Source organism: Rhea pennata, chromosome 1 (assembly GCF_028389875.1).
Source record: "Rhea pennata isolate bPtePen1 chromosome 1, bPtePen1.pri, whole genome shotgun sequence".
In the NCBI taxonomy this organism is placed as follows: Eukaryota; Metazoa; Chordata; class Aves; order Rheiformes; family Rheidae; genus Rhea; species Rhea pennata.
This window is the reverse complement of record NC_084663.1, coordinates 20,649,146-20,673,602: the sequence shown is the minus strand read 5'-3', so window position 1 is coordinate 20,673,602 and position 24,457 is coordinate 20,649,146. Positions and strand designations below refer to the sequence as shown.

General features: G+C 42.0%; 1 protein-coding gene and 1 non-coding gene across 2 annotated transcripts; both read left to right on the top strand.

Moving 5' to 3' along the window:
* Nucleotides 1–946: 946 nt before the first annotated feature.
* TRNAS-GCU (transfer RNA serine (anticodon GCU)) lies at nucleotides 947–1,031 on the top strand. Its single transcript has one exon. It is a non-coding gene; the product is annotated as a tRNA-Ser (tRNA).
* Nucleotides 1,032–15,276: 14,245 nt separating this feature from the next.
* PIM3 (Pim-3 proto-oncogene, serine/threonine kinase) lies at nucleotides 15,277–20,275 on the top strand. The gene is made up of 6 exons (XM_062582921.1): nucleotides 15,277–15,901; nucleotides 16,158–16,267; nucleotides 16,406–16,456; nucleotides 16,757–17,120; nucleotides 18,395–18,571; nucleotides 18,695–20,275. The coding sequence occupies exons 1-6, from the start codon at nucleotides 15,817–15,819 to the stop codon at nucleotides 18,877–18,879; spliced, it is 972 nt and encodes a 323-aa protein (XP_062438905.1). The 5' UTR covers nucleotides 15,277–15,816; the 3' UTR covers nucleotides 18,880–20,275.
* Nucleotides 20,276–24,457: the final 4,182 nt, after the last annotated feature.

The following is a 24,457-nucleotide window of genomic DNA, read 5'->3' as shown; positions in this document are numbered from 1 at the left end:
GCTGCATCAGCTAAATGACTTCAGATTGTTAAACTATTCAAGATAGCTTAGCTGATTCTGTCAGAAGAAGGTACTCATGGAAAATTCCAGCTGAATGCCAGGATAGCATAAACTACAGCAGAAAACAACAGCATGTTCCAAAGAAGCAATATTATGGTGTTTTCAGCTGCAACAGTTATTTGCAGAGCATATATCTATTCACAGCCATGGTGCTATGGATAAACTGTCTGACTCAGGAATTTTCACTTAATGCAATTTTTTGTGAATTAACACAAACTTTTGGTCACTGAAAAAAATAAACAAAAAAGAGGATAAACAATTAAATAACACTTATTGATTTTCCTCTGCTGCATTTTGCTCATTGCTGTTTTTATACTTTGCTACTTTAAGGTTTCCTGCCTCTGTGTTTCTTAGTAAATCTCTCCAGCGAGGGTAGCCTGCAGCCAAAGTCCCTCGGGGTGTCCTGCCCCAGCGAGGGTCACCCACAACTGTGGTCCCATGCAGTGGGATGCCTTTGGCTGAACAGCTTCCTTCCAAGGGTACATCTCCAGCCATTTTCCAATACTGTATCTCCAAGCTCCAAGTGGCACGTTTCCAGCCTGCAGCAGCTGCCACTTTCTATCTACAGTGTGTGCTCACCTGGTACAGTATTCATTGTTACTAACATTATTATGGCATTTAGAAGTTTGAATTTAAGAACAGACTCATTACCGTGACAACTGCTCTAAGAAAAAAGCTTTTCCATTCACTTCTAATGCATTCTATGATTCCTTATCACACTTTTACAGTTCGTCATGCCAGTTCATACAATGTTATCCAGTAGATCTCAATGTGTTATGACATACTGTTTTCTGTAACATGTAATCCTGAAATCAGAACAGGCAACAAAAATCCATTTGTTCTTTATATAATCCTCGCACTGATCATAACTTCCCTTTACCCCTGAGGTGAGGTGGCCGAGTGGTTAAGGCGATGGACTGCTAATCCATTGTGCTCCGCACACGTGGGTTCGAAACCCACCCTCAGTCCCACCCTTTGGGAGTTACTGAGCACTGGAGCAGGTTGCCCGTGGGGGCTGTAGAGTCTCCATCCCTGGAGATGTTTAAAACCTGCTTGGACATGATCCTGTGCAATATGCTCTAGGTAACCACGCTTGAGCAGAGGGCTGGACTAGATGATCTCCAGAGGTCCCTTCCAACCTCAACCATTCTGTGATTCTGTGATTCAAAATGTAAAGCTTGGAAACATGGATAATGATGGACCCATACAAACAGAAAAAAAAAGGTATGTGAAAAACACAATATAATTTGAGGAATGAAATTTAAAACAAAGCTAAGTATTTCACTGAAATCATTCAGGTCTACTCTTTTAAAATATGAACCTCAAGGCTGATAGGTCCTTGTTCCTTGTCTTTGGTAAAAGGGAAAAACAAAGGTCCATTGGCTCCAGCAAAATGAAGTATGTAATGAGAATCATATAAAGCAACAGGCTGTGAGACCACAGCTGCATAGGTATCTCTGCAATGGCCTGATTTAAATCTCCCTTATAGCAATGTAAATGCTTTTGAATTCAGTGGAGAAAATTCAGGACATACATAAGAAACTAGAACGGGGTCTGAAATCTTTCGTCAGATTCTGGGGGAACAAATGCAAAAGTGTCCACTAACATGACATCAAATGGCCGAAGGTATAACCGCTTCTCTTTTGTGAATTATTAGAGGCTTGCAAAACTGATATTACTGAGATTGTCTAACATTTGATATTTTGACTGTTTTTGAATGAACATAAATTTAAGAAACTGGGCTCCAAATTAAGAGTTTCAACATTTTTTTATGAAAATTTTCAGCTAAAATGATTCTACACTGAGATCTCTTTACATTAGTGACCTCATCTGAAAACTGCAGCAAGATGCATCAACAAGTGCATCAGACATTTTAGCCCCAAGGGTAGCAGTGGCCATCTCCAGGGCAAGGCACAGAACTGAAGGAATTAACAACAGTTAATCTGATGCCTCAGGTCTACGAGTGTCCTCAAACAAGTATTTTTAATATACCTAAAAATGGACTTCAACATTCACAGTAGGAACTACAGGAACTACTTCTTTTATTTCATCAGGAATTTCATCTTCTGTGAAATGGTATGACAAGCAATGGTATGGCAAGCAATACAACATTGACTCATTCCCTTCTTTTTGAGTGTAGAACCAATTAGTAATGATGAGGATTTAGATTTAAACTATAGAGGCACTACCTTCAGTCCATATATTTCACACATTTTCAAAATGTAGAAATTTATTATTAAATTTCTCATATTTGTCTTTTTAAAGTATTAATAATATAGATATACTCAATTTCCCTGCAGACAGATGGCAAAGAATATTAATTAAATATGGAATCAAGAAATGTAAAGCAGACGTTAAGAAGATCAGGTAGCAAGGGAAATTAAAAGTATAAGCAGAAATATTACGTGGTCGATAGCATTGAAGATAATAAGAGATTTTTAATAAAAATCAGGAATAAAGAAATCCTAGTTCTTATGTCTGTTGCTACAAAGAGATGGCAGGAATATCAATTATGCTAGAAGAGGCAGGTAACAAAATTTTTAATATGCAGAGATGTTCAGCATGTTTTTCTGTTCTGTATTTGGAACAAAACTAAGCATGTATTTGTACCATATAATAATACTGAAATATTTTCTTTTCCAAGATTAGTTAATGAAAACACAGAAATTAAAAATAAATACTGTAAAATAAGCAGGCCAGGATAAATTTCTCCCAAGAATTCCAAAATACTGAATATAGTTAGTCTGAGTCCTTGAGAATTTCAGTTCATTTTGAAGACTCAGAATTAGCTTTTCTTCTTGTCCTTTGGAATTTTCTTTGCCAACGGTTCAAAGAGAGAAATGTGATGATCTAGATGATTAGTCTAAGGCAAAATAATGGAACAGCTGCAAGAGCAGCACCAATTAAAGGGAGAATTGTTAATGCATATTGTCATTATTCCATCCAATGATCAATTCCGTTTTATGTTTATGTGGCCAAAATTTGTATGACAGCAGTACACAATTGCACATATTCCAGTTGGTTTCCACTCTGGAAACATGGCTGACACCTCATTGAAGGGTTACGGAAAGATGAGTGCATTTAGCTGGAACAATTTATTTTAATAACACACTTTACTGCTAGCCCATCTATTAAAACAGTATCTTGGGACTTCCAAGCGAAGTGAGAATATCAAGAGTGAAGAAGACAAAGCTTCCCCATGTGATGAGATAACCCAAACTCTATATAATAACAATGATCCCATTTATTAGAGCATCAAATACCTCAGCCTTAGCTTGCTGACAATATAGGCCTTCTTACATTGCAGGTTCTGAACTGCTAAATATTGCCAGGCTCAGGACTGCGACCAAAGTCTGTAGAAGCAGAACACCGTCAGCCGTCCCTGCTATTTGTGGAAACACAGGCAGTACAGCTTAGCATCAGTTTCCCTCTCAGATGTCATCCAAAAGGAAGTCCTAGTTATCATCCTCTAACCTAAGCAACGCTGTACATATCTCCTGCTTTTCTACTGACTTCCTAGCAGTCCAAGCCACTCACTCACTCTCATTTTCCAGCCCCACCCACTATGCAATTATTATATACCTCCTACATTAGTAGCAGCTAAAACACATCTTTAGCTCCATCTTCAATGCTACTACCTGGTCTCTCAATATCTTTTTTCTGTATCATTGTCCTACCTGCAAACAACTTTGTTCCTTTTCATCTCACATAAAATATACATTTTATATCCCAATATAACAGTATCCTTTTATACAAAAATACAGAAATGACCTCTGGACTAGAGTTTAGAGTGCAGTATTACTCCTTCGCACAAGACTACTGCAATCACAAGAGACATTTTCAGAATGTTTTAATTGTGATTTCAGTTCAAAGTTAGATTCTTAAGGCTCAAGCATAATTCACACCGCCTACTCTCAAGAATCACTTAACTGCTGAACATGCCTAAGATCAATAAACGTTATTAGAGGACTCTATATTGGTGTCCAAGAAATTTTGTGCTCCAAAGTATAGACTCCTGCATAAGCTGAAAAGCATCGTTACTTCACAAAATATATGGGAGCAGACAACAAAACCTTCCTGGGAGGTTCTACAAGGTGGGCAACCAGGATGAAAGCTATGCCTAGCTTTTGGTAAATAGTCTTCAGTCTATGGCATAACTGTCTCTTGTCTCAAACTTGTTGCTGCTAACATAGTGAAAATGACATGGAAGCACGGAAAAAAAATGTAACTGGGAACTGGGAATAGGTCAACAAGCAGCACTCTTGATATATGATCACAGGTAGTTCCTAACACACTGCAGAAGGCTGAAAGATACAGAGGTTTCAGGTCAATGTCATTCCTAATTCAGCAGAGTTAAACAGTTATTAGGACTTGAGTGTAAGGATTTATACTGAAGTGACTGATCTAAACAGAGCTGAGAATGACCTCAAATATGTCCTTATTTTCCATGTAGACAAAACCATGATTTAGGTAGCAATGATTGTCCCATGTTCCATATCAACACCAATCTGACTACAATTCTGATTGTACATCCATGGAGCATCTGAAAAACTAGAGTAAACTCAAAACACAAAGAACAAAAAACAAGAAAATTTTAAAGAAACACAGTTACTGAAAGGTAAAAGGGATTCAGGTATCTAAACACAGGCACCTAATACTTCAGATACCATAGCGTATCTAAGGCTTTCATATCAAGCAAGGAGATGACAGAGGACCTAAATGACACCTGCATCGTTCAGGAGCAGCAAGAGGCCAGACAGGCTACTCCTGCTGCCTGAAATGGCAGCAGACACGTCTTTATAGACTTGAATTACTTCCTAACTGTACATAATGATATTAACAGAATACTGAGCCCCCACCTCCTCAAAATCAGCCTTTTTGGAAGGCTCTCCATTTATATTCAAAACTAGTTAAGTCTCATGTCTGATCTCAAAAACAAATGTACATAGGAAAGCAATAAAAGACAATACAGATGAAATGGACAAATAGACCCATGGCCAAATGGACGTATGTCAGAATGGACATATCTTTCTTCTTCTACAACTCAGCTTTTGCTATCCAATTGCGATATCTTATTTTTCTGTGTACACATTTTTAGATCAGATACAAGACACATGCAAGCTTGAAATATGAATAAATTCACCCTTTCAGAAAGCGGAATAGTTAATTGCAGCATATTTATTGTTAGATTTTAACACTTAGGAAGCAATTTAAAAAAACTGAAGATATTGATTGACTTAACATAAGCTAAGATAATCTTTGCAAGGTTCATGAAAACAAAACAGAAAAGGCAAAATTATGATCATAAAGTTAGTATACTACTACAGATAAGATAGAAAATTTTCCTTTAATCACATAGTCATATGTGGTTTATGGTACATACCTTAGTTATCTAAAACACTGAACAAGGACAGCTGCTAAGTTTTATAATTATAGTACAAAAGTTGGAGTGCATTCGACTGAGCCTTGATCAAAGTTCATTTAATGATACTCATTCCTTCTCATGATTTTTTTAATTTTAATACTATATTAACAAACCAGGTATCAGCTTTTTACATGTGCTAAATGCAATTGTTCTTCCCATAGATTTGATCTGACTTTGAAAAATAAAAGTGTAACCTATGCTGACAAGAGTAATTACTCTTAGAGAAAAATGTACCCAGACATAACCTTCTTCTCCACATGGAACTTCTGTTGTCAATTATATACATTAGCATATTACTGAGGATCTTTAGTACAAAGACACACACACCAATTCAGTTAGCTAGTGATACGGGCTGTGGCTGATACTAATGAAAGTAGTGGTGACTAGAGATAATTCTGCAACAGACTACATATGAGGCGCACATGCAGGACTAGGATTTTCACTGGTTAATAATTACATTCCATTATCTACATAAAGATTGGGAACACTGGTAGCTTGTCAGTCAAACCTTGAGGCACACCCATTCAAAGTAATCTGGTAGTTCCTTCTGTATGTGGTTCAAAGGACAAATTTTATTTCTGTATTTAGGATAACTCTAAAGTAGTCTTTTCATTACAGAACATTTCAGAAGCTGAAGTCAAGATGGAGGCACACAGAAAGTGATCATGATGTAAAAGCAGCACAAAAAGCATGAATGATTTTACATAGCTCAATTCTGGCTCATGAAGCCCTAAAAGCTTTTATAACAGTGCCTAGAAACTTAAACAGCTGTTCTATAATGTATCTGCATTATTACACTTAAAATGTGAATTTACTCCATCATGTCTATATCACAACTGTCTATCCTTTTAACAGTTCTTGATTTAATATGTCCACTGCCCACAAAAGCCCTCTCCTCTCAATCTATATTAAATGACATCTCTCACATTTAAAATTACAAATATAGCTCTATAGAGAGTAGAAATTAGTAGCATTGGACCAAGTAAGATCATATTACATTCTGTTCTATAATGTTGATGTTAAAAACTTGACTTTAAATTTAGTCTCAAGATTCAAGATGGATCAAGTGAATAGCTGACATCTTAGTATACAAAGGCTTCCTGTATAAAGTCTCTTTTCTTGCAAGACTCTTCACTATTTTCTATATTATTATTGTAATTATTGTATAAAGCTAGTTAAATATTTCTATCTGTTTTTCAGGATAGAAAACCATAGCAGTACCGCTACTGGCTTCTGGAAACAATTTATGATTAATAAATTACTGAATTATTTTACTAGGAACACAGCAATATGTCTTTTAGATCAAGTCAGAGATCCAATGATCTAAATATTATAGCTATTATATCCACAATTCAGCTAAGACTGTTATATATTTGTCATATTTCACTTTTGTGCAGAATTTTGAAAAGGGAAGGTAGACATGAATCCACTTTGATCTGTATTTTAACACTCTTTAAAACTTAAGAGACACAAGAATAATTTTTTATTTCTTCATCCTATGTAGTAAATGCCCTTCTAGATTTATAATTTCTACAAGGCATCTTAAGAAGTCATCCACTCCAGTGTTTCTCAAATTGGAACTGAGGGATTATCTATGGATCTACTTTTGCAACTAGTCATGTGGGGATTGTTTTTTTAAACCAACAAAAAATAGGCCAAACCTTGGATGTTCTTTTTTACTCCCCTTTCTCCTCTCTCCATTTTGTTTGTTTGCATGTGGGCAAACACAAAACTTGCAAACCACTTCATGAAGTCTTACTAATTCCATGGGTACAAAGATGATATGGCAGGAAATACTGACCTTGTCCATCACAAGTTCAGTGTATTGAACAGAAGACTGCCATCAATTCTTCACATCATTAGAGCAGTTTAACACTACTGAAACAAACGGAATTAAACTGGCCAAATATGGGACTTTAGGAATTACCTTATTATACAAACTATTCCAGCACCTTGGCTCACTCCATACAAAGATCCCAGAAGAGGCAATTGTGGATCATCTGCTACTTACTCACATTCCTTATCCATGAATTTGCCAATGTCAATTTCAACCTGTTCCACTGGATAAAAAAAAAGATTTCCACCTTGAAACGTGGGAGTTAATAGCCCTTCTATTATTTTTATCTTCTAGTTATGACAACTCCGAATACTCTTGCTATCCCTAAAACTACCAAACACCCTTTCTAATCTTGTTACACTTTTGGCCTTTGTGATGTGACAGTGAGTTCCACAATTTAATTACAAGTTTTATCAATAGAGGTAATTGCAAGTTGTGTTTTATCAGTTTTGAATGTTACCTTTTAATTTTCCTTGATGTTCCTGTGCTCATGTTAGATGACGGAGAACACAGTCATCTAAGCTACTATACCTAGACCATTATTTTACTGCATCACTTTTCTTAATCTCCTCTCTAAAGTGAAAAAAAATCTAATCTTTTAGAAGAGATTTTTGTTTCATATCCTTAGCCATTCTCAATTCCCTTTCTTGATTCCTCTTTAATCCTTCAACGTCCTTTTGAAATAGGGTCAACAGCCGTTGAAATTGTGTAGTATCTCTACTGAATATAATACGCACCTGTATGGCTGTGGAACATGTAGTCCTGAAGAACTCAGTTCTGTGGAGGTCCCCGCTCTTTGCTTCGGAATTATTAATGCCGGAGAGACTTTTCAGTCAGACTTCCTTAAAAACTATGTCACGGTATCTAACTCAAATTCTGTATCAAGAAACTTCTCTGTACCTAAGAGCATATCTTTTGGCCTTCTATTTTTAAGTACTGTTTCATTTCTAGGTCCTCAAGAACAGTGGACCACATTCACAATTATTCTGTGTAACTTACCTGCACTTTACACTTTTTGTTCCAGTTATCAGGTTGGGGAACTCTTCCTGTGTGAGACTTAACAGTTATCAAATACTAGGAAAAAAACAGAGATACTTCTAGACTGTCATGTTAAAAGGTTACCTCTAAACCTTCTCCTGAAGAAGTAAAATAGATTGAGCTATTAAAGCCTCTCATTTCCAGACATAGTACAATACTTCGTTTTCCACTTGTCTTTCCAGTCATTTAACATTCTCTTGACAGCACTAGTCCAGTCCTGGTATCGCTAGTGGTGTATAAATGGGGCTACATTCTTTGCCTACTCTTAAGTCAGCATTCTCCAATACAAGGTCAGTATTCTTTCCCTAAGCTTACACATGTTCTCATCAGACACTTGTACATAGGTAGTTTCCATCCCATCATAACCTTTTGTATGAAATAGACATTCTTCATTTCCATTATTTGTATTACTTATATAAGAGACTCCATCATAGATCAGATACTTTTACCATTTTAGACACAGAATAAGATGATTCTTAACTCACAGATATCTTTGGATTGCTCCCCTCCTGCTCATGCCTCTAGCTTATGAGCTGAACACATCTCACCAAGAACAAAATACATGGACAGGTAGATTAATCTTGACATGAAACACAACCCATAAAGAACATGTTTGTGATTTCATCCACCATCCTCCAGGAATGTTGAAATGTATCATATCAGCTCACTAGTGACAGAAGTGTACGATATTTTTCAGAAATCCAGCATGTACTAAAATATAAATCCTTTGAAGTCTGGTGATATCCCATCTACTGCTCTGGTCATTTTTTATTGATTATACAGATTATTACTACCAAGTACTAAATCCTAATTGTCTCAAAGGAGCATTGCTTCCGTAACAATCAAATAATTGTGATATTATATATATATACATATTACATATACCTATGTAGTTGATGACTATGTTATTAATTATATATATGTGTGTGTGTGTGTGTGTGTGATATATATTATATAATTATTACAGCCCTTGACCCAAACACCTAATCAAAACACTGCCAATAGAATTTATCTATATGTATTATATGTAGCCTGGTCTGAAAAATAGCAATTGTAGCCGTATTAAACATTAAACTTTTAGCAAAGTTCCCAGTGCCAGATAGCAAATAGACAATCTTCACCAGAACATATGTATCATCAGTGATAATATATAATAAAACCAAAGCTGCATATCTGTATATGTGGGAGGGGAGAGCATGAGGAGATTAAACAATAGATATATGCCACCTAGACAGGACACAAGAAAAATCCTGTTTATTGCTTTGGAAACATGATTGAAAGCAGAAGCTGAAGCTCTCAGTGGTAGGTGTCATCTTTGGCAGCTATTTCATTGAGTTCACTCGCAGTTTTGAGTGAATAAAGGAGAAAAAATGTACCACATTTGGAAATTTAAGGTCTATTACTGATAGAGCTGTCATCATCTTTCTCTAGTCATGCATCATTCTAACATGTTCTTTAAAAGCCAACAAATAAAACACAGAGGGGCTGATTTTACAAACTCACTAGTCAAAAGGAAAGCAGTGAAGTTGCTGAAGAAATGTCCTAACAACCTGCATCCAAGTCTTGGCAGAGGTCAGTCATATCTGTTATTCATATTAATTTGCAAGAAAACAAGCAAGGTATAGCAAGGCCCTGCCTTAGCTGCATGGGAAATACATGAGGGAGCTCAAACACATATGGGAGCTCAAACACAATGCACACTGAGTATCAAGGAAGACTTCTGTAAGTACATTTGCAGCAAAAGGGAAACCAAGTAAAACCCAGGCGTGCTGTTCAATAGGGCAAGTGACCTTGTGACAAAGGACACAGCCATCCAATGACTTCTTAGTCTTAAGACAGGTGGTGTCTGTTTTCAGGCCTCCCAGATCTCCATATCTAGTAGCAACAGTCAAATTAGGGATAATTTAAATACACTGGACTTATACAAATTCATCGGATTGGACATAACACATTTGACAGTACTGAGATTGCTAGCAAATGTCATTGCTAGACCGCCCTCGATCACTTGGGAATGGTCATAGTGATCAGGAAAGGTTCCTAGTGATTACAAAAATGTTGCATCTATCTTACAAAGTGGCAAAGGAGGAGGAAAATCTGGACAACTACAGACTGGTTAGCCATGCCTCAGTCCCTCGGAAAACAGTGGAGCAAGTACTCATGCAAACCATTTCCATATGATGACAGGAATGTGACTGAGAACAGCTAGCTTTTATTTACCAAGGGCAAATTCTGCTTAATCAAGTTACTGGCTCTATGGATAAGGAGAGAGAGAAGATGTTGTTTTCCTTGACTTTAGCAAGGCTTTGGACAGTCTCCCATAGTATCCTTGCAGCCAGAGTGGAAAATGTAGACAGGAGGGACTACATAATGGGTGAAAATTTGACAAAATCATTTGGCTCAAAGGGTAGAGGACAACTGTTTGAAGTCCAACTGTTAGATGGTTACAAGTGGTGTTACCTAGCAACAATATTGATGCCAGTATCATGTAACATCTTCATCTGTTACCTGCATGATGAGACCTTTGCAAGTGCAGCTATGACACCAAATCCAGAGGGTCTGCTAGTACACTGGAAGGCAGAGCTGCCATTCAGAGAGACCTCAACATGCTGAAGGAGTAGAGTTTTGAATCTTGAATGGAACAACTGTCTTGAAGTTCAAAAAAGACAAATACAAGCTCCTGCACCTGAGACAATACACTACTGCAAGACAACAGGCTGAGACTGACTAGCTGTTCTACAGGAGAGGACTTGAGGGGTCTCAGTGGAAAACAAATTCAAAGTTAGCACTGTGCCCCTGTGGCATGGAAGACTTAGCACTTGGACTGCATTAGCAAGAGCAGCCAGCAGGTCTAGGGAAATGTCAGTTCTTCTCGATTCAGCACATACGAGGTTACCTGTGCACTACTGTATTCAGTTTGTTCTCTTCCTAAACACAAGAGAGACAGAACAGAGTCCAGAGAAGGGTCACTAAGATGGCTAGGAGCTTTCAGTATATGACATACAAAGAGAACTTGAGGGACCTGAGAGCACAGATATTCTCATCAACCTTATTGAATTTTCACTACTAGAGCATTCTTGGCAACATTCCTGTGGTTACATAATGCAAACAGATGCATTTTGGCAGTCCCATACAGAAGACCTGCAATGACTACAGGCATATGTTTGAGCACATTAACGCCACCACTACAATATCTGATGATGTGGCACTGCATTCCCGATAAACACTAAAAAATAGCCAAAAGTTGTTACTGCGTCTATACTGCAAGTAAAAACTCCCATGGAACTTCCGTATTTCTGTGCTTGATAAACTTATGCTTGCTCAGGGACCCTTTCACAGAAATATTTTGCACATCAAAAAACAAATTGGCATCCTACCCATGAATGATTTTCCATTTATAGTTGCAAAGCTACTGCCAAAAAGGCCAAAACTAGTTTATAAAATATTTCTGCAGCTATAATTGTTTAGGACCACTGAACTGCACGTTCCAAGCCAGATCAAAAGGAGCACCACAAACCCATGAAAGGCTTATGTGTAAAGACAGGGTACATTCCATGTCTGGGATCCATCTGTAATTCTGTCAAACCAGGAGTCCTTGGAGCTGTATACAAATCAAATGTCTCCCTGCCAAAATTAAGTGAAGGAGAACAAATACCTTGTTGTTACTTTTACATTTTCTACCTTATTTTCTTTAAATACAAAATATCTTCCCCCTTTACATTATTGTCAAAATACAAATCAAATCAGGAATAATTGAAACAATTTTCCAATACCAGAACTGAAGGTTTTTTTTAGGTTACTATTTTGTTTTAAACATAGCACAAAGGTGTGTTAGATTCTTTTGAATCGAAGTATTAGAGCTGATACAGCTGATAAAGATGTAGCATAAACTCAACAAGATTTTGAGGAAATTATGTATTATCTTCCTGAACAGGCCCCAGACAAATATATCACTGATTTACTACACACTGGCAATACAAAGATGGATTTTATTTGTAATCAGTTAAAGAAATTGCAAATGTAGTTGGAATAAAAAGGTGTGATGTGCTACATACAGACTTGTCATACACGCATGTTTTTTCATGCTTAGTCATGTAAAAAAACAGGAATTAGTAACTACTTGCAGTGTTCATTCCCTAAATAATTAGCATTTGTGCATATTAATATTTAATACCATTTTTCTTCTTAAAAATATTTGCTATTTTAACAACTAACTCAAGATGAAAAATCTCATCTTGAAAGTGAGAAAAACTTCCTCTCTGTTGAAAGTAATGTTCAAAATAGTCAATTACAAGGATTATAGCAAAAGGCAGATAAAGCTATATCCTTTAAAGCAAACCTGGAACATACATTCTTTGATCTTGAAATCTTCCTGTTTGTTCTTGTTTTCATTTCAGCAGCAAAAACCCCATAACTATAGTATGTACATGCCATTATCTGGAGAAACTTCCTAAAATTTCATTATTTGTGATTAGACATAGCCTAAAAAACAGATTTCTAACAAAAAAGAACTTTGGTCTTCTTATTCCTTTATATGATATATCCAAATAATTAGCTTTCTTAAAACTGATTTCTGTAAACCAGAAGCTTCCTGAACCCTTCAGCAGCTCAATAAACTGAATGGGTTAGTTGGGTTTCTCTGCAAATACCCATGGAAGGTCTGTGGGAGAGAAACTTTTTAAAACCAACTGATCCAGCTTCGAAAAGCATTCTTGGACATGAAGGGTTGAAACTATGCCTGAAAACTTGACCGTTATAGCAGTTGGTCTAATCTAATAAAAGATATTACCTCTCCCTAGAAGCCTCGCTTTGTTTATGGGCACGATGGGCTGATGCTATAGCACTACTGTTATCAGGAGGGAATGCCAACCGCCAGGCTCTCCCGGTGCCTGCAAGGGGGAGGACTGCCAGCGCTTCAAGTGATTGTCCAAAATACCCTCCCTTTAGGGATCCCATCCACATGCAGTATCTGTACCTTCAGCTTCACTATTTTCAACAGAGGAATGTGACACATTCCCCTTATGCAACTGGGACTCGGAGTAAAAGCAATTGCAGCACGAGGACAAGTGGAAGACACAGACTGCTTTAGTTGCCTGCGAATATTAATGCTGCTATTACCCGGCTACACTGAATCCTTGTAGCATCTGCACGCCATTTCTCCAGTTACATGCATCTAGTCTAAGTAAGTAGCTCCTGGAATAATTACTAGGATATTGCTATCCAGCAAACACAGCAGCAATTATTTGCTAAGTCGGTGGCCCTCCGCTTCTTCTGGACTGACAAGGCCCTCTGAATAACCTCGCTTTCTGCTCGCTGCTGTTTTTTTTTTTTAACGCGTTTCTGTTCGCCAAAGCCGGTGCCCGTGGGGCTCGCAGGGGCCAGGCCGCGGCGGCGGCGGGGCGGCGCCCGAGGAGCCGTTAACGGCCCCCGCGGGAGCGCGGGCGCGGCGGCGGCAGCGCACTGAACCTGCGGAACGCGCCTCACGGGGAGACACTGTAAAAGCGGCGTCGGAAGAGACAAAAAAAAAGAGTAAGAGTAAGACGACACTTTTAAAAGCTGCCTGAAAATTAATCTGGAAGGAGGGAACCTCCCCCAGCCGGCCCCAGCGCGCTCCCCGCGCCCGAGGAGTGGGGCTAATCCCTGTGGCGCAGCGCCCCCTGCGGGCCGGGCGGGGCCGGGCGCGGCGCCCCGCCGCTGCCGCCGCTGCCGCCGCCGCCGCCGCCCGGGCGCTGCCAGGCCGGCTGAGGCGAGGCGCCGCAGCGGGGTGGGGGACGGGTTTCCAGCGCCGCGTATCCGATTAGCGATAGCGCCGGGAAAATAAAACAGCTTCTCGTCATTTCTCGACTGGCATCTAACTGGGGAGGGGGAGGGGAGGGAAGCCCTCCGCCGCTGCGGCGCGCCGCGCTCCGCTGACGCGCTGGAGCCTGCCCCCGCACGGCGCAGCCCCTGCTAAGGCTACGTGTGCGCAAGCCGCGGTGTTTTCACAGAGGCGGTGTCGAGGCAGAGCGTGACTTAGAAAACAAAAAAGGAAGCGTGGCTCACGAGCGCGCAGGCGAACGCCTCGGTCCCGCCTCGCATCCTTCAGAGCAAGCACGCCTCCAGCTTGAGGAGTGAGAGGCAGCTGCAGTTAAACGAGAAATCACAGCAGAGGAAGGGCAGGAATTAGGAGGCACAATGGGCGAGAGAGCATGACACGTTATTTCGGTAAACAGCGGCTGCATAAATAAGCGGGCGTTGAAATGCTGCGTTGTGGGGGAAGGGGGGAGCAGGCGGGGGGAAGGTGCGTTGATCAAAGGCTGAGGGGAGATAAAGCCGTGGCCCGGCGTGCCCCGGCGCGGCGATCATGGCGGCGGCGGCGGCTGCGGCTCCCCGCCCCCCGCCGGCTCCAGACGCAGTGTCTCGGCCCGCGAAGAGAGTGACCTTTCGCGGAGCGGCCGGGAGGCAGGCGGCGAGGGGGGACGGCGCGCCGAGGAATTCCCGCCCTGCCCGCCTGGGCCCGCTCCGCCGTATGCAAATGAGCCGCCTCCTGATTGGCCGCTCCCGGGGCTCTTTGAAAAGGCGCCGCCTCATTGGCCGCCTGCAAACGTTAACGCAAATAAGAGAATCTTCCCCCCCCCCCCCCGCCTTTCTCGCTAATGTGTGTGAGTGTCGCAGACAGTCTGTAACTCTGCGCGTCGATTACTACAAATAAGTAGTTCCCGGCCCCCGCGGCCCCCCCGCCCCGTGTTTACGATGGGGTGGGACGGGACTCTGCCGGCCCCGCCAGCCCCACCGCGGACGCTGGGCGCCGCCGCGCCGCCCGCTGCGGCGCGGGGGGGCCGCCCGGCGGCGGGCAGGGAGAGGTGTTCCCCACTCCCCCGCGGAGGGATATCCTCCGCGCGCGCCGCTCGCTGCCCGCACCAAAATATTGGGAGTTAAGAGGCGGCTCCGCGGCGTCGCCGGCTCAGAAGTGAGCGGGCAGCACGGCGGCGCGGCGCGGCTCCGCTCCCTGCGCCCGCCACGGCTCCACTGCGGCGCCGGCCCCGCGGCCCCCGGCAGCTCCCCGCAGGGGCGGATTTTTCACGCGGCGGCGCAGCCCCCCGTGCCGCCTGCGTGTGTGCACGCTTCTCGGTGCGCGTGTGACACCGCACTCGCCGGTCGGAAGAGGAAGAGCGAGCGTCGTCCTCCCTATTTATTTATATTTTCTTTTTGCCGAAGGACTGGGTATCGTTTCGACTTGGATTCTCTGCCGGCTGTTTATTTCGGGACGCGTCCGTCGGTTTCCGCTGCGGCGCGAAGCGGAGCCGGCGGAGGAAGGAGCGAGCCGCGGCGGCCGCAGCTGCTCGGAAGGTCTCGCCAGCCCGCCCGCCGCGATCCCGGCCGGCGCCGCCGCTCCGCGCCCGCCTCTGGGCTGAACAACTAGCCCGCAGGACGCCCCGAATTTCACTGCGGGGGATTTTCCGTGCGCCCTCCTCGGAAGATGTTACTCTCCAAGTTCGGCTCGCTGGCCCACATCTGCAGCCCCACCAGCATGGATCACTTGCCGGTGAAGATCCTGCAGCCAGGTACGGCGCGGTCGCAGCGCGGCGCGGGGCTCCCCGGCGGGCGCGGGGCGCTGGTGCCCGAGCCCCGTCGCAGGGGCGGGGGCTCCTCGTGTCGCCAGGAAACTTGATCTCTTTTATTTTTAACTAAAGGAGGCAATTTATAAAAAATGTGTGGGGCAGGGTGAGGGCGGCGCAGACAATACGTGTCTAGCGGACAGACTTCTCGGCAGCGTAGCACTGCTGTCAGCGTTAACGCTCTCTCTTCCCGCTGTTGCAGTGAAAGTGGAGAAGGAGCCTTTCGATAAAGTCTACCAAGTGGGCTCCGTGCTGGGCAGCGGGGGCTTCGGCACCGTGTACGCGGGCAGCAGGATCGCCGACGGCTTGCCGGTGAGCGCGGGCTCGAGGCGCGCTCCCGGCGCGGCGCCCGAGCGGCTTGGGCGGAGGGGCGGCGGCGGGCGCGGCCCCGCGCGGGGGGCTGCGGCGCGGCCCGGCGCTCACGGCGCCCTCCTTTCCCCCGCCCCGCAGGTCGCCGTGAAGCATGTGGTGAAGGAGAGGGTGACCGAGTGGGGCACGATTGTAAGTACCGCCGGGGCGCGGCGCGGCGGGGGCCGGGGGCGCGCGGCCGCGGGCTCTGCCCCGCGCCCCGCCGGGGCTATTGTGTGGGCGGCGGGGCTGCGCGGGGGGGAGGCCGGCGGGGCTGCTCCGCCGCAGCGCCGCCCCCGCCCTCGGACTGCGGCAGCGGCGGAGCCACCCAGCGGGGCGGCGGCGGCGGCGGCGGGGCTGCCCGCGCCCCTGCGCCCGTCCCCGCGGCGGGGGGGCGCCCGCGGGCCCGCGCCCCCCGGCCTCTGCCTCACCGCCGCGCCGCTCCCCGCGCAGGGCGGCGTCATGGTGCCCTTGGAGATCGTCCTCCTGAAGAAGGTGGGCTCCGGCTTCAGGGGGGTCATCAAGCTGCTGGACTGGTACGAGCGGCCCGACGGCTACCTCATCATCATGGAGCGGCCGGAGCTGGTGAAGGACCTCTTCGACTTCATCACGGAGAAGGGCGCGCTCGACGAGGACACGGCCCGCGGCTTCTTCCGGCAGGTCCTGGAGGCGGTGCGCCACTGCTACGGCTGCGGCGTGGTGCACCGGGACATCAAGGACGAGAACCTCCTGGTTGACCTCAGGACAGGCGAGCTGAAGCTAATCGACTTCGGGTCCGGAGCTCTCCTCAAGGACACGGTCTATACTGACTTCGATGGTACGTGCTCTCTTTGCCCGCGGCAGCTCTGCTGCACCGGGTTTGGCCTGACCCCGCGCTCCTCCCTGGGTGTTGTCTTATAGCCACTTCATAGTCCATTTCTGGCGCCTCTCGGTAGCAAGCAGCGCCTCTGACGCAGTGTTCGTATCAGGTCTATCAGTAATGGAAACCTTTGGACCTGAGGCAGCTTAGGGGGGTGTTCAGTTGCGTAGGAAAGAAGCGATTCCAGGCAGTGACGCAGCAGTTTATATTTCCCTGTCTTGGAAAAAGCGCTTTTTCCTAGAGGGCGATCTGTTTACGTGTAGGCTTTGCCAGTACTGGATGTTTCCGTGTGTGGATATGCAGTTTTTATATGCAGAGCTTTTTTTTTAACTTGAAGCAGTAGCTCTCCCCCTCCCTTTCTGCTCATGTCCTGGAAATCCCGCATTGCAGATTTTAAAGCAATGCGATAAATACACTCCCTGTAAAGGACCTGATACTAGCTTCAGGGTCAGCTAGTAGCTTCAGAAAGGAAAGCTGAAAATGAGCTATCATGTGATAGGAAAAAAAAATTCCCGTGCTGTTTGAATGTGACTAATGTAACTAAGGGACTTTTTTTTTTCCCTTCCTCCCTCCTCAGCTGCTGCACTTAACATCTGTTTGTTGTGAAACCCGAACCCCTAGGCCACGTGATCTTCAGCATCACAAATTCTCGATTTTTTTTTTTTTTTTTTTTTTTTTTTTTTTTTGTTTGGTATCCAAGGAGCACCGCAGGCAAAGAGGGGTTGGGTTAAAAAAGCTGCAGCAGAGAAGCACAGTGCTTTTTAGAAAAAAAAAAAAAAAAAACATAGAAATTGCAAGCAGTCTGATGTTTACTGTCATGTGGAACTGGATAAAGCAGATTAGCCCTGTGTAATAAGGAAGACCTGAGTTTCACCTTCTTCCCTTCCTCTCTTCTCCTCCTCGTCAACCCCCTTTGTCCTTTTGTGTCTATTTTTGGTGTGATGCTGCAGACGCCACGTGGTCAGTGAAAGGCAGCTTGCCTTAGTAAACAGTCAGCTGATAGAAGCAGTGTTATTCCTTGCAACAAAATAGCACAACCGGATGGGCCAATTTTATTGATGATGTAACTCCACAAATGACCTGAAATTACACCACTACTGCTATAATTATTTTTGAATGCTCTCAAATGATGAGTTTGTAAATGTAAATTAGGCCCACTAGAAGTAGCTGAATTAAGGAGGAATCACTCTAAACGTTGATTTTGACTTTTTTTTAATCTTCTCCACTTTTAGGAACAAGAGTGTACAGCCCTCCAGAGTGGATTAGATACCACAGATATCATGGGAGGTCAGCAACAGTGTGGTCTCTGGGAGTTCTACTGTATGATATGGTTTGTGGAGATATCCCTTTCGAACAGGATGAAGAAATCTTGAGGGGGCGGTTATATTTCAGGAGAAGAATTTCACCTGGTGAGTTTTGTGTGTGGTGGTAGTGTGGGAGGGTGTACATTTGAACTAATAGTGGTGGGTTATTTTATTCAAGATTGTGTTTTTACTTTCCTAGTCTGAAGTTGATGTGTATTTTTGTTTCAGAATGTCAACAGCTGATCAAATGGTGCCTTTCATTGAGGCCTTCAGACAGACCAACACTTGAGCAAATTTTTGACCATCAATGGATGCACAAATCTGAAGTAGTGAAGTCTGAGGACTGTGACATAAGGCTACGGACCCTTGATACTGATGTATCTAGCACAAGTTCAAGTAATGAGAGTCTGTGAATTACTAAGGACCTCGCACTGGGAGGGGAGCTACAAGCAGAAAGACCACAGTGCTGCTGCCAATACGTAGGAGGGGCTAGAAAAATGCATTCATTATTCTGTAGTTGAATCTTTGTCTGAGGGACTTGATTTTATTTTCCCCTTTTGCTGGTTTCTGCTTTGGAATGAGAGATTTCCTTTGGAAACGCTGATATTTGGGAGTTGCAGGCCAGTACTTAGTCAAAGACTGACCTTATTAAGAAAGCAGTGACCTCTTGAATACATGGTAAACTTTTTTGCTCTCATAGAGCCTGGACTAGATTTTATTTGCTTTTGAGTGCCTTTTTGAAAGCTGCTTCAGTGGGACTTTCTTTTTTGAGCTGTGTATGTCCAAAGAAGATCCAGTTCATTATAGGAATTTGCTTCCTTTAGACTAAGTGCTGAAGGAAGCAGCTCCTATGATGCATTGGAGAACATGTTCGGTGATTGAATGAAGTAGTCCCATCCACTGGTGATGGAATACTTGAACACAGACATTTCACTCCTGCCCCCCTGCTCTTTCCAAATCCAGCCCACCTCTGCTGCTCAAAATATTTCCTATAGCCTGCACAGAAATATGAACAGGTATATCAGCTTTTTTTATCAGAAACATTTATTCATGTTTCCTTTTATCATCTCTACCACTGGGCATGAGAAGCCCCTTTCTCAACTCCCCCTGGCCTTTTGTCACCCTGCGAGTCTTAAAGTATGTATGGGCATGTTGAATGCACAATCAATGCAATATTCAAGGACTTTACTTTTTTCCATACCTGTATAATGTGTTTATGTAAACTTTGGTTTTTCCCATGTACTATACAGTTATTTATTGTTTGAAGTTTAGAAGACCTTCCACAGGTTTCAGCTGTGGCTATTTATTTGGTTAATTTATTTGATTAGAGTTATTCAACACTGTGCTTTCCCCTCCTCCTCCCCATGGGAATTCTAGTGGTTTGCCCATGGCACTTTTTTTCTGCATTCCTGTCAACTTTTGTTTAAAGAAAAGACGACAAAAAAAAACCTTATCAATTTTTTTGGAAGACAGAAAATTGTTGTACAAAGTCTAATTTAAGGGAAATAGAATGACTTTTTAAAGTTAGTCAGTATGCCTTTTGTCTGGTATTATAGTACCAGAAATGTAAAGTAATGCTGTTTGGAAGGGTTTTAAATTATTGACATTGTACAGTCTCCGTGCATTGGCTCTGGAAGGTAGAGTGGCAGAGTCATAAACCTTAATTTATTTTAATAGCTGTGTTTCTGTGATCTGGTTGCATTTATGCAGCTTGGATTTGGATTTTTTTCTTCTGTTTAACAGTGTGAAATGTATGGAGATCATATTTTTTATACAGGTATTTCAATTAAACTTTTTTTGTATATAACAGTTCTGTGTTTGTGTACTTGCTTCTTATCTTTACCATTATTCTTTATACCAACTTGGGAAACATATATTTGTTGCATTCTTTAATTATAATGGGCTGCAGCAGCTGCCCTAGAATTAATAGTCCTATACTACTGAGCAGTAACCATTTTGGAAGAACTAAGCCAACCTTCATTTTGACCATACCTACTCTTGATCATGACATTTGTTTAACTGTAACATAATAAGTGTACAATACAGCAGCACTGATGGCCTACGTAGAAGGGAATTGGCTGGTAACTGGGGGAGGGAGGGTTGTTTTTAAACTCTGTAAGCACCAAATAATTGAAATACCACTATGTTCATTATCCTTAAACATAACAAAGAAGCATTTTTGTACTTGCTCATGGTTACTGTTCTCATAGTTGACATGTTTACTTTCTTTTACACTGCATTTCCTTCCTCCCTCTTAGCCCTTCCTCTGGCATGTAGAAGGGAATTTCCTGTATGCTTACGGGAAAAGGGGCAGACTGCTCAGGACACTGGATGCCTGTTTCCCTTCAGCTACCTTAGATCATCAAAAAAGATGGACATGTCACTCCACAAAATACTGGGGGAAAAAAACATAGTTCTCACCTATAGTGAGGGGAAGATAAATGTCCTCAAGCATTCATCTTTGTTGGGAATCTAGCAGTAGACATTCAAACTAAGGTCCTGCAGGTTCCTGCATTCACCCTTTTAGTTTCTCCTCAGGAAGAGACAGACCTGACTTGGGTCTTTATTTGGGGGTGATAACGATTACTAGGAGTAACTACTACAGAGGGATATGCGAGATACATCTAAGCATGAGTTCAGTAAATAAAGGTGCTTTGTAGTACTAACAGTGAAGGACTAGGCTTGAAATCTGTAGTTTTTGTGTTATTTCCCTTTCTGAGAATCTTTCTGCCAGCTCATCCACTATTATTTTAGTTCCCCATGGGTAAATACCTCACTTGCTGACATCACATTAAGCTTCTGATGTTAACTGGTTTGGACTTCAAAATGCCACCAAATAGTAGGAGGTAAAACAGAAGGGAGAAACATACATTTCTGTGTATGTGTATTTTCTGATAAGATATGGGGAAAGCTTGCTTTTTTTTTTTTTTTTTTTTTTTTTTTTTTTTTGAGTGTGATAAAGTTTTAAGTTTCACCTGTCAGGAAAAAAACAGTTGTGTCCCTCTACGTGTTTGTTTTCTATTCTGGAGTCTCAACTAGCTCCTTTTTAACTCTAGACAAGTTTCAGGCTTTGAATCTAACTCTGTTAGTTCAAGTCCTTGGGAAACTCACGTGTACATAAAAATAGCCATTGTTGGAATGATACTTAAACTGACAAAAGATTTTGCTGTTAAGATTTGCTTAGGAAAATCACATAATCGTGTTCTAAGAGAAGATCACTTAAAAGTGAAGACTGGAAGTTTTAATTAATCATCTCTTTTGCTGGAGAGAAGGGACTCAGACAAGTTATAGGAGAAATGATCCCAATGCCGAGAGCAGTTTTTTAGGAAAGCATGTTTCAAACCACAAGTAGTCCCCAGAGAAATTCCAGTAGCTGATGATAATTAACATCTTCCACTCCAGTAGTTTCCCATGCTAACAGCTGTTCGGGTGGTGTTCGGGAGGCCTACCACCATGAGGGTGAGCTTCAAAGGGCTACTAGGAAAGCAATTCTAAAAATATATTTGTAAAGCTATATTTAATTGCTCAACTAGGGACTGTCAAATCCTTCCACAAGAGTATTTTTTACTTTTCTTGCCCTCATAGAGAAATGCTGTTGAAGCAGTCTATTTTGCAACAGAAAAGCTAGATTTTCACCTTTTGCTACTGAGGCAAAATGCATTAAAAGAATAAAGGTCAAAAGGACATGGGAGCTAGTGCTGACTGTCCTCTGGGATTAGTTCAACATAAAAGGTATACTTTCAGTACTGCATTGGCAGCTTTCGGTCTGAAACTCCCCTGTACACTAATAGAAGCCACGTGGCTGAAACACCATGTACTGAAAGTAATGATTTGTAAAAATACCTTTTCGTTATAGTTGAAAGTTGGAAAATGATGTGTTAATATAGTTCCATTAGCTGACTGTTACTGTTAAACTGAGCAAGTCTGTGACAGCTCTTGGTTTCTCCTGTGCCTCTATCTGTTTTTGTTTTACTATCATTAAATTTTACTTCTCAAGGATCCGCCTCTGTAGTCTCTCCATACTAGATTGTTTCACAACAGCACAAAACATGAAAAATAGAATTCTGCAGATCATTCATGATTCTGTCTTTTAAATCACAGCCTATTTTAACCTTCACAATTTGATTTAGCTACGACTATGTATATATTCTAATATCTTCATAACATGTATTTCAAATATACTGTAATGCTGAAAGATATTTAACAATATAAGTTAGCAGAATTCATGTCCCTAATGCAACTCTTTTTTCCTGCATGTATAAGCATGCAGATTTTTTTTCTTTTCTTTCAGTTCACTAAGCTTGTATTTACTCAAGCAACCAGATGACAGTTCTTTGAAAAATAAAAATCAGAAGGATTTTGGAAAGATTGAGCAGGGTGTGTTCTTGCCAAACTCTTATGGTTTTCTTTCAGTGGTTTACTGACCTCTGTTGGTGAAATTAAAGTATATGTTCTGGAAATGGTGATGCATAAATTGGGAAGAGAGATGTTTAAAACATTGCTGACAAATAATTTTAGATATAAGAGTACAGCTAACTTTTAAGTGCTCCATAATGATTGAACGTCTTCAATTACCAAAAAAAAGGAAAAGAAAAAAGAAAGCAAAAACGATAAAAAGGAATGATTAGCAGACTGAGCAAATATCAAAATAGCTTTTCAGTTTCTGAACTTCTTAAAGCAATGCTGAGGCAGAAGTGGTTTGTGAAAATTTAGCTCTTGGAGCTCAGTCCTTAGGACAAGAGGAGGGAGGGAGGAGTATGAATTTCAGAGATCGTCAGTTCTCAATAAGAGGATGCGGAGCCAACCTACCTGTTGAGCCCCCCCGTCATTTCCACGACTCCTGGAATGGGCAGTATTCTGCACGTTGGCCCCGTTTCTTCAATATCATTCCAATCACGATGAGAACATTGCAGTCATGTCATTCTTACTGTCAGCGTAACACTTCCACTAACAGCAACGATGCTGCCACTGCAGGCAGAAGTCAAGATGGGCCTTTTAATTTCATCGCATCTCTAAGCAATACACATTTTTCTGCTCTTGCTGTATTGAAGCAGATATGTAGCTTGCTATGCTTATAAATTAGTGATTGCTTAGTTTCATGGTTATTACCTATGCATTAAAAATCTAATATACATTTGCTTAGGGGGTTCCTTCGAGTAACTACATACCAGGCACATATAAAGTTTGGGTTGTTGCAGAACTACTGATCACAATGAAAAGGCCGTAAGCCCATGCAACTGAAAATAAATTTAAATCTGTTTCTAGACAGAATTACTAATTAATTTCAGAATATGCTTGTCTCAAAGCTGATGATTTAATGTGGATCAATAAAAATGTAGGCATTGAGACTCAACAGAGTTTATTTTTTTCTGAATAAAGTGGCACTGGAGAATTCCAGTGCTGGAGTCTAACACAAGGCAAAATGAGGAGCAATAACCTAAATTCATGAAAATCTTGCATAGATTATCTTAGCCAGCAATATCGCTCCTTCTGTTCCAGTAAATTTAATAGGTATTCAGCCTTTTGTATCTTTTGCTGATGATAATTCTTCTATAATTTTAACATGTCCTGGCACACTCAAAATTTAAAGAGATGTTAAGTGATTTCCAAATATCTCTTAAAATTTGCATATTTGCATCTCAGATGCTAGGATTCATTTTTTCTTAAAAATGCATTGAAGCAAATTATTTGCCTGTAGAAGAATAAAGCTTACATAATAATATAAATTTCAATATAGGTTTTGGATAAGCTGTGTTTAAACTCTAATTAATGTCAACTTAATAGGAATGTTATCTATTATAGCCAATACTCTGCTAATTGACTACACAAACCATTATTTAAAAAGCTGATTATACTAGTCCAATAAGAGGATTAGTGGGACATATACTTTATCTTGCACTTCTTTCTCAGGTAAGTCTATGTTAAATTTTAAACCTGCAATTAAGTCACAAACAAAGAGCATCTTGTGGATCAATATGTTTCTTAGTTTAC

Excerpts from the sequence above, each read along its gene's own strand:
- PIM3 (XM_062582921.1), top strand. The coding sequence starts at position 15,817 with ATGTTACTCTCCAAGTTCGGCTCGCTGGCCCACATCTGCAGCCCCACC. Across the intron at positions 16,268-16,405 it reads GGATCGCCGACGGCTTGCCG|GTCGCCGTGAAGCATGTGGT; the intron begins GTGAGCGCGGGC and ends CCCGCCCCGCAG. Across the intron at positions 18,572-18,694 it reads CAGGAGAAGAATTTCACCTG|AATGTCAACAGCTGATCAAA; the intron begins GTGAGTTTTGTG and ends TTTTTGTTTCAG.